This window comes from Oncorhynchus gorbuscha, linkage group LG23 (genome assembly GCF_021184085.1).
Source record: "Oncorhynchus gorbuscha isolate QuinsamMale2020 ecotype Even-year linkage group LG23, OgorEven_v1.0, whole genome shotgun sequence".
NCBI classification, from domain to species: domain Eukaryota; kingdom Metazoa; phylum Chordata; class Actinopteri; order Salmoniformes; family Salmonidae; genus Oncorhynchus; species Oncorhynchus gorbuscha.
Genome location: NC_060195.1, coordinates 1739407 through 1753993, shown reverse-complemented (window position 1 = coordinate 1753993; position 14587 = coordinate 1739407). Strand labels below are relative to the sequence as shown.

The 14587-nt window shown below is 44.3% G+C and overlaps 1 protein-coding gene across 1 annotated transcript; it reads left to right on the top strand.

Moving 5' to 3' along the window:
• Positions 1–12474: 12474 nt before the first annotated feature.
• LOC124011181 (glutamine amidotransferase-like class 1 domain-containing protein 3, mitochondrial) lies at positions 12475–13795 on the top strand. Its single transcript, XM_046324291.1, has 2 exons — positions 12475–12697; positions 12950–13795. Exons 1-2 carry the CDS (start codon positions 12615–12617, stop codon positions 13140–13142), a joined length of 276 nt encoding a protein of 91 aa, XP_046180247.1. The 5' UTR covers positions 12475–12614; the 3' UTR covers positions 13143–13795.
• The last annotated feature ends 792 nt before the right edge of the window (positions 13796–14587 follow it).

The window sequence follows — 14587 nt, the reverse complement described above, 5'->3', positions numbered from 1 at the left end:
ACTTCCTCAGTGGTAGGGAGGCGAGCAGGCCAGAGGTGGATGAACGCAGTGCCCTTGTTTGGGTGTAGGGCCTGATCAGAGCCTGGAGGTACTGAGGTGCCGTTCCCCTCACAGCTCCGTAGGCAAGCACCATGGTCTTGTAGCGGATGCGAGCTTCAACTGGAAGCCAGTGGAGAGAACGGAGGAGCGGGGTGACGTGAGAGAACTTGGGAAGGTTGAACACCAGACGGGCTGCGGCGTTCTGGATGAGTTGAAGGGGTTTAATGGCACAGGCAGGGAGCCCAGCCAACAGCGAGTTGCAGTAATCCAGACGGGAGATGACAAGTGCCTGGATTAGGACCTGCGCCGCTTCCTGTGTGAGGCAGGGTCGTACTCTGCGGATGTTGTAGAGCATGAACCTACAGGAACGAGCCACCGCCTTGATGTTGGTTGAGAACGACAGGGTGTTGTCCAGGATCACACCAAGGTTCTTAGCGCTCTGGGAGGAGGACACAATGGAGTTGTCAACCGGGATGGCGAGATCATGGAACGGGCAGTCCTTCCCCGGGAGGAAGAGCAGCTCCGTCTTGCCGAGGTTCAGCTTGAGGTGGTGATCCGTCATCCACACTGATATGTCTGCCAGACATGCAGAGATGCGATTCACCACCTGGTCATCAGAAGGGGAAAGGAGAAGATTAGTTGTGTGTCGTCTGCATAGCAATGATAGGAGAGACCATGTGAGGTTATGACAGAGCCAAGTGACTTGGTGTATAGCGAGAATAGGAGAGGGCCTAGCACAGAGCCCTGGGGGACACCAGTGGTGAGAGCGCGTGGTGAGGAGACAGATTCTCGCCACGCCACCTGGTAGGAGCGACCTGTCAGGTAGGACGCAATCCAAGCGTGGGCCGCTCCGGAGATGCCCAACTCGGAGAGGGTGGAGAGGAGGATCTGATGGTTCACAGTATCGAAGGCAGCCGATAGATCTAGAAGGATGAGAGCAGAGGAGAGAGAGTTAGCTTTAGCAGTGCGGAGCGCCTCCGTGATACAGAGGAGAGCAGTCTCAGTTGAATGACTAGTCTTGAAACCTGACTGATTTGGATCAAGAAGGTCATTCAGAGAGAGATAGCGGGAGAGCTGGCCAAGGACGGCACGTTCAAGAGTTTTGGAGAGAAAAGAAAGAAGGGATACTGGTCTGTAATTGTTGACATCGGAGGGATCGAGTGTAGGTTTTTTCAGAAGGGGTGCAACTCTCGCTCTCTTGAAGACGGAAGGGACGTAGCCAGCGGTCAGTGATGAGTTGATGAGCGAGGTGAGGTAAGGGAGAAGGTCTCCGGAAATGGTCTGGAGAAGAGGGGAGGGGATAGGGTCAAGCGGGCAGGTTGTTGGGCGGCCGGCCGTCACAAGACGCGAGATTTCATCTGGAGAGAGAGGGGAGAAAGAGGTTAGAGCACAGGGTAGGGCAGTGTGAGCAGAACCAGCGGTGTCGTTTGACTTAGCAAACGAGGATCGGATGTCGTCGACCTTCTTTTCAAAATGGTTGACGAAGTCATTTGCAGAGAGGGAGGAGGGGGGAGGGGGAGGAGGATTCAGGAGGGAGGAGAAGGTGGCAAAGAGCTTCCTAGGGTTAGAGGCAGATGCTTGGAATTTAGCGTGGTAGAAAGTGGCTTTAGCAGCAGAGACAGAGGAGGAAAATGTAGAGAGGAGGGAGTGAAAGGATGCCAGGTCCGCAGGGAGGCGAGTTTTCCTCCATTTCCGCTCGGCTGCCCGGAGGCCTGTTCTGTGAGCTCGCAATGAGTCATCGAGCCACGGAGCGGGAGGGGAGGACCGAGCCGGCCTGGAGGATAGGGGACATAGAGAGTCAAAGGATGCAGAGAGGGAGGAGAGGAGGGTTGAGGAGGCAGAATCAGGAGATAGGTTGGAGAAGGTTTGAGCGGAGGGAAGAGATGATAGGATGGAAGAGGAGAGAGTAGCGGGGGAGAGAGAGCGAAGGTTGGGACGGCGCGATACCATCCGAGTAGGGGCAGTGTGGGAGGTGTTGGATGAGAGCGAGAGGGAAAAGGATACAAGGTAGTGGTCGGAGACTTGGAGGGAGTTGCAATGAGGTTAGTGGAAGAACAGCATCTAGTAAAGATGAGGTCGAGCGTATTGCCTGCCTTGTGAGTAGGGGGAAGGTGAGAGGGTGAGGTCAAAAGAGGAGAGGAGTGGAAAGAAGGAGGCAGAGAGGAATGAGTCAAAGGTAGACGTGGGGAGGTTAAAGTCGCCCAGAACTGTGAGAGGTGAGCCGTCCTCAGGAAAGGAGCTTATCAAGGCATCAAGCTCATTGATGAACTCTCCGAGGAACCTGGAGGGCGATAAATGATAAGGATGTTAAGCTTGAAAGGGCTGGTAACTGTGACAGCATGGAATTCAAAGGAGGCGATAGACAGATGGGTAAGGGGAGAAAGAGAGAATGACCACTTGGGAGAGATGAGGATCCCGGTGCCACCACCCCGCTGACCAGAAGCTCTCGGGGTGTGCGAGAACACGTGGGCGGACGAAGAGAGAGCAGTAGGAGTAGCAGTGTTGTCTGTGGTGATCCATGTTTCCGTCAGTGCCAAGAAGTCGAGGGACTGGAGGGAGGCATAGGCTGAGATGAACTCTGCCTTGTTGACCGCAGATCGGCAGTTCCAGAGGCTACCGGAGACCTGGAACTCCACGTGGGTCGTGCGCGCTGGGAACACCAGATTAGGGTGGCCACGGCCACGCGGTGTGGAGCGTTTGTATGGTCTGTGCAGAGAGGAGAGAACAGGGATAAACAGACACATAGTTGACAGGCTACAGAAGAGGCTACGCTAATGCAAAGGAGATTGGAATGACAAGTGGACTACACGTCTCGAATGTTCAGAAAGTTAAGCTACGTAGCAAGAATCTTATTGAATCTTCTATATCTCTGTTACTATATCATCTCTCCTTAAACCTATATCATCTCTCCTTTATTCTATATCTCTGTTACTATATCATCTCTCCTTTAATCTATATCATCTCTCCTTTATTCTATATCTCTGTTACTATATCATCTCTCCTTTAATCTATATCATCTCTCCTTTAACCTATATCTCTGTTACTATTTCATCTCTCCTTTATTCTATATCTCTGTTACTATATCATCTCTCCTTTATTCTATATCTCTGTTACTATATCATCTCTCCTTTAATCTATATCATCTCTCCTTTAATCTATGTCATCTCTCCTTTATTCTATATCTCTGTTACTATATCATCTCTCCTTTATTCTATATATCTGTTACTATATCATCTCTCCTTTATTCTATATCTCTGTTACTATACCATCTCTCCTTTAATCTATATCTCTGTTACTATATCATCTCTCCTTTATTCTATATCTCTGTTACTATATCATCTCTCCTTTATTCTATATCTCTGTTACTATATCATCTCTCCTTTATTCTATATCTATGTTACTATATCATCTCTCCTTTATTCTATATCTCTGTTACTATATCATCTCTCCTTTATTCTATATCTCTTTTACTATATCATCTCTCCTTTATGCTATATAATCTCTCCTTTATTCTATATCTCTGTTACTATATCATCTCTCCTTTAACCTATATCTCTTTTACTATATCATCTCTCCTTTATGCTATATCTCTGTTACTATATCATCTCTCCTTTATTCTATATCTCTGTTACTATATCATCTCTCCTTTATTCTATATCATCTCTCCTTTATTCTATATCTCTGTTACTATATCATCTCTCCTATATTCTATATCTCTGTTACTATATCATCTCTCCTTTATTCTATATCTCTGTTACTATATCATCTCTCCTTTAATCTATATCATCTCTCCTTTATTCTATAACTCTGTTACTATATCATCTCTCCTTTATTCTATATCATCTCTCCTTTATTCTATATCTCTGTTACAATATCATCTCTCCTTTATGCTAGATCATCTCTCCTTTATTCTATATCTCAGTTACTATATCATCTCTCCTTTATTCAAATCAAATCAAATCAAATTTATTTATATAGCCCTTCGTACATCAGCTGATATCTCAAAGTGCTGTACAGAAACCCAGCCTAAAACCCCAAACAGCAAACAATGCAGGTGTAAAAGCACGGTGGCTAGGAAAAACTCCCTAGAAAGGCCAAAACCTAGGAAGAAACCTAGAGAGAAACTGGGCTATGTGGGGTGGCCAGTCCTCTTCTGGCTGTGCCGGGTAGAGATTATAACAGAACATGACCAAGATGTTCAAATGTTCATAAATGACCAGCATGGACAAATAATAATAAGGCAGAACAGTTGAAACTGGAGCAGCAGCACAGTCAGGTGGACTGGGGACAGCAAGGAGCCATCATGTCAGGTAGTCCTGGGGCACGGTCCTAGGGCTCAGGTCCTCCGAGAGAGAGAAAGAAAGAGAGAATTAGAGAGAGCATATGTGGGTTGGCCAGTCCTCTTCTGGCTGTGCCGAGGGTGGAGATTATAACAGAACGTGGCCAAGATGTTCAAATGTTCATAAATGACCAGCATGGTTGAATAATAGTAAGGCAGAACAGTTGAAACTGGAGCAGGAGCATGGCCAGGTGGACTGGGGACAGCAAGGAGTCCTCATGTCAGGTAGTCCTGGGACATGGTCCTAGGGCCCAGGCCAGTTGAAACTGGAGCAGCAGCATGGCCAGGTGGACTGGGGACAGCAAGGAAACATCATGTCAGGTAGTCCTGGGGCATGGTCCTAGGGCTCAGGTCCTCCGAGAGAGAGAAAGAAAGAGAGAAGGAGAGAATTAGAGAACGCACACTTAGATTCACACAGGACACCTGAATAGGACAGGAGAAGTACTCCAGATAAACAAACTGACCCTAGCCCCCCGACACATAAACTACTGCAGCATAAATACTGGAGGCTGAGACAGGAGGGGTCAGGAGACACTGTGGCCCCATCCGAGGACACCCCCGGACAGGGCCAAACAGGAAGGATATAACCCCACCCACTTTGCCAAAGCACAGCCCCCACACCACTAGAGGGAAATCTTCAACCACCAACTTACCATCCTGAGACAAGGCCGAGTATAGCCCACAAAGATCTCCGACACGGTACAACCCAAGGGGGGGGCCCAGACAGGCCGACCACAACAGTGAATCAACCCACCCAGGTGACGCACCCCCCCCCCAGGGACGGCACGAGAGAGCCCCAGCAAGCCAGTGACTCAGCCCCCGTAACAGGGTTAGAGGCAGAGAATCCCAGTGGAAAGAGGGGAACCGGCCAGGCAGAGACAGCAAGGGCGGTTCGTTGCTCCAGAGCCTTTCCGTTCACCCTCCCACTCCTGGGCCAGACTACACTCAATCATATGACCCACTGAAGAGATGAGTCTTCAGTAAAGACTTAAAGGTTGAGACCGAGTTTGCGTCTCTGACATGGGTAGGCAGACCGTTCCATAAAAATGGAGCTCTATAGGAGAAAGCCCTGCCTCCAGCTGTTTGCTTAGAAATTCTAGGGACAATTAGGAGGCCTGCGTCTTGTGACCGTAGCGTACATGTAGGTATGTACGGCAGGACCAAATCAGAGAGGTAGGTAGGAGCAAGCCCATGTAATGCTTTGTAGGTTAGCAGTAAAACCTTGAAATCAGCCCTTGCTTTGACAGGAAGCCAGTGTAGAGAGGCTAGCACTGGAGTAATATGATCAAATTTTTGGTTCTAGTCAGGATTCTAGCAGCCGTATTTAGCACTAACTGAAGTTTATTTAGTGCTTTATCCGGGTAGCCGGAAAATAGAGCATTGCAGTAGTCTAACCTAGAAGTGACAAAGGCATGGATTAATTTTTCTGCATCATTTTTGGACAGAAAGTTTCTGATTTTTGCAATGTTACGTAGATGGAAAAAAGCTGTCCTCGAAATGGTCTTGATATGTTCTTCAAAAGAGAGATCAGGGTCCAGAGTAACGCCGAGGTCCTTCACAGTTTTATTTGAGACGACTGTACAACCATTAAGATTAATTGTCAGATTCAACAGAAGATCTCTTTGTTTCTTGGGACCTAGAACAATCATCTCTGTTTTGTCCGAGTTTAATAGTAGAAAGTTTGCAGCCATCCACTTCCTTATGTCTGAAACACATGCTTCTAGCGAGGGCAATTTTGGGGCTTCACCATGTTTCATTGAAATGTACAGCTGTGTGTCATCCGCATAGCAGTGAAAGTTTACATTATGTTTTCGAATAACATCCCCAAGAGGTAAAATATATAGTGAAAACAATAGTGGTCCTAAAACAGAACCTTGAGGAACACCGAAATGTACAGTTGATTTGTCAGAGGACAAACCATTCACAGAGACAAACTGATATCTTTCCGACAGATAAGACCTAAACCAGGCCAGAACATGTCCGTGTAGACCAATTTGGGTTTCCAATCTCTCCAAAAGAATGTGGTGATCGAAGGTATCAAAAGCAGCACGAGGACAGATGTCTAGGTCAGACAGATGTCAAGGTCTAGGAGCACGAGGACAGATGCAGAGCCTCGGTCCGATGCCATCAAAATGTCATTTACCACCTTCACAAGTGCCGTCTCAGTGCTATGATGGGGTCTAAAACCAGACTGAAGCATTTCATATACATTGTTTGTCTTCAGGAAGGCAGTGAGTTGCTGCGCAACAGCCTTCTCTAAAATCTTTGAGAGGAATGGAAGATTCGATATAGGCCGATAGTTTTTTATATTTTCTGGGTCAAGGTTTGGCTTTTTCAAGAGAGGCTTTATTACTGCCACTTTTAGTGAGTTTGGTACACATCCAGTGGATAGAGAGTCATTTATTATGTTCAACATAGGAGGGCCAAGCACAGGAAGCAGCTCTTTCAGTAGTTTAGTTGGAATAGGGTCCAGTATACAGCTTGAAGGTTTAGAGGCCATGATTATTTTCATCATTGTGTCAAGAGATATAGTACTAAAACACTTGAGCGTCTCTCTTGATCCTAGGTCCTGGCAGAGTTGTGCAGACTCAGGACAACTGAGGTTTGGAGGAATACGCAGGTTTAAAGAGGAGTCCGTAATTTGCTTTCTAATAATCATAATCTTTTCCTCAAAGAAGTTCATGAATTTATCACTGCTAAAGTGCAAGTCATCCTCTCTTGGGGAATGCTGCTTTTTAGTTAGCTTTGCCACAGTATCAAAAAGGAATTTCGGATTGTTCTTATTTTCCTCAATTAAGTTAGAAAAATAGGACGATCGAGCAGCAGTAAGGGCTCTTCGGTACTGCACGGTACCGTCCTTCCAAGCTAGTCGGAAGACTTCCAGTTTGGTGTGGCGCCATTTCCGTTCCAATTTTCTGGAAGCTTGCTTCAGAGCTCGGGTATTTTCTGTGTACCAGGGAGCTAGTTTTTTATGAGACATTTTTTTAGTTTTTAGGGGTGCAACTGCATCTAGGGTATTGCGCAAGGTTAAATTGAGATCCTCAGTTAGGTGGTTAACGGATTTTTGTCCTCTGGCGTCCTTGGGTAGGCAGAGGGAGTCTGGAAGGGCATCAAGGAATCTTTGTGTTGTCTGTGAATTTATAGCACGACTTTTGATGTTCCTTGGTTGGGGTCTGAGCAGATTATTTGTTGCAATTGCAAACGTAATAAAATGGTGGTCCGATAGTCCAGGATTATGAGGAAAAACATTAAGATCCACAACATTTATTCCATGGGACAAAACTAGGTCCAGCGTATGACTGTGAGAGTGAGTGGGTCCAGAGACATGTTGGACAAAACCCACTGAGTCGATGATGGCTCCAAAAGCCTTTTGGAGTGGGTCTGTGGACTTTTCCATGTGAATATTAAAGTCACCAAAGATTAGAATATTATCTGCAATGACTACAAGGTCTGATAGGAATTCAGGGAACTCAGTGAGAAAAGCTGTATATGGCCCAGGAGGCCTGTAAACAGTAGCTATAAAAAGTGATTGAGTAGGCTGCATAGATTTCATGACTAGAAGCTCAAAAGACGAAAACGTCATTTTTTTTTTGTAAATTGAAATTTGCTATCGTAAATGTTAGTAACACCTCCGCCTTTGCGGGATGCACGGGGGGATATGGTCACTAGTGTAGCCAGGAGGTGAGGCCTCATTTAACACAGTAAATTCATCAGGCTTAAGCCATGTTTCAGTCAGGCCAATCACATCAAGATTATGATCAGTGATTAGTTAATTGACTATAATTGCCTTTGAAGTAAGGGATCTAACATTAAGTAGCCCTATTTTGAGATGTGAGGTATCATGATCTCTTTCAGTAATGACAGGAATGGAGGTGGTCATTATCCTAGTGAGATTGCTAAGGCGAACACCGCCATGTTTAGTTTTGCCCAACCTAGGTCGAGGCACAGACACGGTCTCAATGGTGATAGCTGAGCTGACTACACTAACTATGCTAGTGGCAGACTCCACTATGCTGGCAGGCTGGCTAATAGCCTGCTGCCTGGCCTGCACCCTATTTCATTGTGGAGCTAGAGGAGTTAGAGCCCTGTCTATGTTGGCAGATAAGATGAGAGCACCCCTCCAGCTAGGATGGAGTCCGTCACTCCTCAGCAGGTCAGGCTTGGTCCTGTTTGTGGGTGAGTCCCAGAAAGAGGGCCAATTATCTACAAATTCTATCTTTTGGGAGGGGCAGAAAACAGTTTTCAACCAGCGATTGAGTTGTGAGACTCTGCTGTAGAGCTCATCACTCCCCCTAACTGGGAGGGGGCCAGAGACAATTACTCGATGCCGACACATCTTTCTAGCTGATATGCACGCAGAAGCTATGTTGCGCTTGGTGATCTCTGACTGTTTCATCCTAACATCGTTGGTGCCGACGTGGATAACAATATCTCTATACTCTCTACACTGGCCAGTTTTAGCTTTAGCCAGCACCATCTTCAGATTAGCCTTAACGTCGGTAGCCCTGCCCCCGGGTAAACAGTGTATGATCGCTGGATGATTCGCTTTAAGTCTAATACTGCGGGTAATGGAGTCGCCAATGACTAGAGTTTTCAATTTGTCAGAGCTAATGGTGGGAAGCTTCGGCGTCTCAGACCCCGTAACGGGAGGAGTAGAGACCAGAGAAGACTCGGCCTCTGACACCGACCCGCTGCTTAATGGGGAGAACGTTTCTGTCTGCTGAATGAGCGACACCGGTTGAGCGTTCCTACAGCATTTCCTTCCAGAAACCGTGAGAAAGTTGTCCGGCTGCGGGGACTGTGCCAGGGGATTTATACTACTATCTGTACTTACTGGTGGCACAGACGCTGTTTCATCCTTTTCTACACTGAAATTACCCTTGCCTAACGATTGCGTCTGAAGCTGGGCTTGCAGTACAGCTATCCTCGCCGTAAGGCGAGCACAGCGGCTGCAATTAGAAGGCATCATGTTAATGTTACTACTTAGCTTCGGCTGTTGGAGGTCCTGACGAATCGTGTCCAGATAAAGCATCCGGAGTGAAAAAGTCGAGGAAAAAATAAATATATGAACGGTAATTAAAAAGTGAAACCCGTAAAGTTGTCAGGTAGCAAAATAGGTTGGCAACAAAACGCACAGCAATTCGAAAACAAGCCTGCAAGTTGTGACCGGAAATGACGTCCTGCTCTATATATATATATATATTCTATATCTCTGTTACTATATCATCTCTCCTTTATTCTATATCTCTGTTACTATATCATCTCTCCTTTATTCTATATCATCTCTCCTTTATTCTATATCTCTTTTACTATATCATCTCTCCTTTATTCTATATCTCTGTTACTATATCATCTCTCCTTTATTCTATATCTCTGTTACTATATCATCTCTCCTTTATTCTATATCTCTGTTACTATGTCATCTCTCCTTTATTCTATATCTCTGTTACTATGTCATCTCTCCTTTATGCTATATCTCTGTTACTATGTCATCTCTCCTTTATTACATTTTACATTTACATTTAAGTCATTTAGCAGGCGCTCTTATCCAGAGCGACTTACAAACTATGTAATCTATCCTTTATTCTATATCTCTGTTACTATACCATCTCTCCTTTATTCTATATCTCTGTTACTATATCATCTCTCCTTTATTCTATATCTCTGTTACTATATCATCTCTCCTTTATTCTATATCTCTGTTACTATATCATCTATCCTTTATTCTATATCTCTGTTACTATATCATCTCTCCTTTATTCTATATCTCTGTTACTATATCATCTATCCTTTATTCTATATATCTGTTACTATATCATTACATTTACATTTAACATTTAAGTCATTTAGCAGACGCTCTTATCCAGAGCGACTTACAAATTGGTGCATTCACCGTATGACATCCAGTGGAACAACCACTTTACAATAGTGCATCTAAATATTTTAAGGGGGGGTGAGAAGGATTACTTTATCCTATCCTAGGTATTCCTTAAAGAGGTGGGGTTTCAGGTGTCTCCGGAAGGTGGTGATTGACTCCGCTGTCCTGGCGTCGTGAGGGAGTTTGTTCCACCATTGGGGAGCCAGAGCAGCGAACAGTTTTGACTGGGCTGAGCGGGAACTGTACTTCCTCAGTGGTAGGGAGGCGAGCAGGCCAGAGGTGGATGAACGCAGTGCGCTTATTTGGGTGTAGGGCCTGATCAGAGCCTGGAGGTACTGAGGTGCCGTTCCCCTCACAGCTCCGTAGGCAAGCACCATGGTCTTGTAGCGGATGCATTCAACTGGAAGCCAGTGGAGAGAGCGGAGGAGCGGGGTGACGTGAGAGAACTTGGGAAGGTTGAACACTAGACGGGCTGCGGCGTTCTGGATGAGTTGTAGGGGTTTAATGGCACAGGCAGGGAGCCCAGCCAACAGCGAGTTGCAGTAATCCAGACAGGAGATGACAAGTGCCTGGATTAGGACCTGCGCCGCTTCCTGTGTGAGGCAGGGTCGTACTCTGCGGATGTTGTAGAGCATGAACCTACAGGAACGGGCCACCGCCTTGATAATTGTTTGAATACTTGACACTACTACCTGCGTAAATACACTTTAAAATCACTTCAACTAGCAACTTAATGTTTTGTATTTAATCAAAATGTCACAATTTAGCTAGCTACCTATGTACATAGAGGATCATTTCCAGTTCGTTACCATCTATCTCATCTCTCCTTTATTCTATATATCTGTTACTATATCATCTCTCCTTTATTCTATATATCTGTTACTATATCATCTCTCCTTTATTCTATATATCTGTTACTATATCATCTCTCCTTTATTCTATATCTCTGTTACTATATCATCTCCCCTTTAATCTATATCATCTCTCCTTTATTCTTTATCTCTGTTACTATATCATCTCTCCTTTATGCTATATCTCTGTTACTATATCATCTATCCTTATATCTCTGTTACTATATCATCTCTCCTTTATTCTATATATCTGTTACTATATAATCTCTCCTTTATTCTATATATCTGTTACTATATCATCTCTCCTTTATTCTATATATCTGTTACTATATCATCTCTCCTTTATTCTATATCTCTGTTACTATATCATCTCCCCTTTAATCTATATCATCTATCCTTTATTCTATATCTCTGTTACTATGTCATCTCTCCTTTATTCTATATCTCTGTTACTATATCATCTCTCCTTTATTCTATATCTCTGTTACTATATCATCTATCCTTTATTCTATATCTCTGTTACTATATCATCTATCCTTTATTCTATATCTCTGTTACTATATCATCTATCCTTTATTCTATATCTCTGTTACTATATCATCTCTCCTTTATTCTATATCTCTGTTACTATATCATCTCTCCTTTATTCTATATCTCTGTTACTATATCATCTCCCCTTTAATCTATATCATCTCTCCTTTATTCTTTATCTCTGTTACTATATCATCTCTCCTTTATTCTATATCTCTGTTACTATATCATCTCTCCTTTATTCTATATCTCTGTTACTATATCATCTCTCCTTTATTCTATATCTCTGTTACTATATCATCTCTCCTTTATTCTATATCTCTGTTACTATATCATCTATCCTTTATTCTATATCTCTGTTACTATATCATCTATCCTTTATTCTATATCTCTGTTACTATATCATCTCTCCTTTATTCTATATCTCTGTTACTATATCATCTATCCTTTATTCTATATCTCTGTTACTATATCATCTATCCTTTATTCTATATCTCTGTTACTATATCATCTCTCCTTTATTCTATATCTCTGTTACTATATCATCTATCCTTATATCTCTGTTACTATGTCATCTATCCTTTATGCTATATCTCTGTTACTATATCATCTATCCTTTATTCTATATCTCTGTTACTATATCATCTATCCTTTATTCTATATCTCTGTTACTATATCATCTATCCTTATATCTCTGTTACTATATCATCTATCCTTTATGCTATATCTCTGTTACTATGTCATCACTCTTTCACTATGACTTCATTTCAATCTTTCTACTCCCACCAACCCCAAACAAAACAAAACCACTGGTCTCCGCGGTTCTCCTCTCAACTGAACTGTGTTGTGTTTTGCAGGTGGTTTTGGCGTGGCTAAAAATCTGTCTGACTGGGCTGTGAAGGGGAAGGAGTTCACGGTTCAACCCCAAGTAGAGAAGCTGATTAAGGGGTTCCACGCTGCAGGCAAGCCCCTGGCTATGTGCTGCATCTCCCCTGTCCTAGCTGCTAAGGCTCTGCCGGGGTGTGAGGTCACCGTGGGACAGGACAAGGAGTGTGAGAGGTGAGTTACAATATGTGTGTGTGTGTGTGTGTGTGTGTGTGTGTGTGTGTGTGTGTGTGTGTGTGTGTGTGTGTGTGTGTGTGTGTGTGTGTGTGTGTGTGTGTGTGTGTGTGTGTGTGTGTGTGTGTGTGTGTGTGTGTGTGTGTGTGTGTGTGTGTGTGTGTGTGTGTGTGTGTGTGTGCTGATATGTTTTAACAGGACAAAGCAGTATGTTTTTAACCCTGCTGCTTTTCTTCTCCCTCCTGCCACTAGATGGCCCCATGCCCAGACGGCAACTTCCATGAAGGAGCTGGGCTGTAAACACGTGAATAAGAAAGTGGGGGAGGTCCACATCGATGTGAAGAACAAGCTGGTCACCTCCTCCGCCTTCATGTGTAACGCTCCCATACACGAGGTGTTTGACGGGGTGGGCGTCATGGTTACAGAACTGCTCAAACTGGCCTAGGACACGTCTGAGATTCAGAATACTGATTAGCTGTGCTTCTCAAAAGTCACCCTGTTCCCTTTATAGTGCTGATGTGATCTTCTCAAAAGACACCCTGTTCCCTTTATAGTGTTGATGTGATCTTCTCAAAAGACACCCTGTTCCCTTTATAGTGTTGATGTGATCTTCTCAAAAGACACCCTGTTCCCTTTATAGTGCTGATGTGATCTTCTCAAAAGACACCCTGTTCCCTTTATAGTGCTGATGTGATCTTCTCAAAAGACACCCTGTTCCCTTTATTGTGTTGATGTGATCTTCTCAAAAGACACCCTGTTCCCTTTATAGTGTTGATGTGATCTTCTCAAAAGACACCCTGTTCCCTTTATAGTGCTGATGTGATCTTCTCAAAAGACACCCTGTTCCCTTTATTGTGTTGATGTGATCTTCTCAAAAGACGGGAATCGGGAGCCATTTGGGAAGTGACCTCACAATCATGTTTGTTGTTGTTGTTGTTGTTGTTGTTGTTTGTTTACCTGGAGACCCTCCTGATTGGAATGTAATGGACAGAAGAAGCAGAAGAAGACGGTGTTTCTGTTGCTTCATCTGTCTGACTGTGGGATGACTTGTGTTTTTATCAACATTGTAATAAAAGTCAAACCCAAATTCTAAAAATGGCCCATTTTGGATTGCCTCTTATCTGCATGTCATCCCCTTATACCATAGTTTGTACATCTCAATTGTCAGTAGAAACCACATTTGTTAAAGCAAGTCAGCCATATCAGCTATGTTTTTAAAGGCAGTAAATGAGGCTGAATGAGGCTCAGTAACCTGGGGCCTAGTCACCTGGGGGCTCAGTCACCTGGGGGCTCGGTCACCTGGGGGCTCAGTCACCTGGGGCCTAGTCAACTGGGGGCTCAGTCACCTGGGGGCTCAGTCACCTTCAAATCGAATCAAATCAAATCAAATCAAATGTATTTATATAGCCCTTCGTACATTAGCTGATATCTCAAAGTGCTGTACAGAAACCCAGCCTAAAACCCCAAACAGCAAGTAATGCAAGTGTAGAAGCACGGTGGCTAGGAAAAACTCCCTAGAAAGGCCAAAACCTAGGAAGAAACCTAGAGAGGACCCAGGCTATGTGGGGTGGCCAGTCCTCTTCTGGATATGCCGGGTGGAGATTATAACAGAACATGGACAAGATGTTCAAATGTTCATAAATGACCAGCATGGTCAAATAATAATAATCACAGGCAGGGCAGTTGAAACTGGAGTAGCAGCACGGCCAGGTGAACTGGGGACAGCAAGGAGTCATCATGTCAGGTAGTCCTGAGGCATGGTCTTAGGGCTCAGGTCCTCCGAGAGAGAGAAAGAAAGAGAGAAAGAGAGAATTAGAGAGCGCATACTTAAATTCACACAGGACACCGGATAGGACAGGAGAAGTACTCCAGATATAACTGACCCTAGCC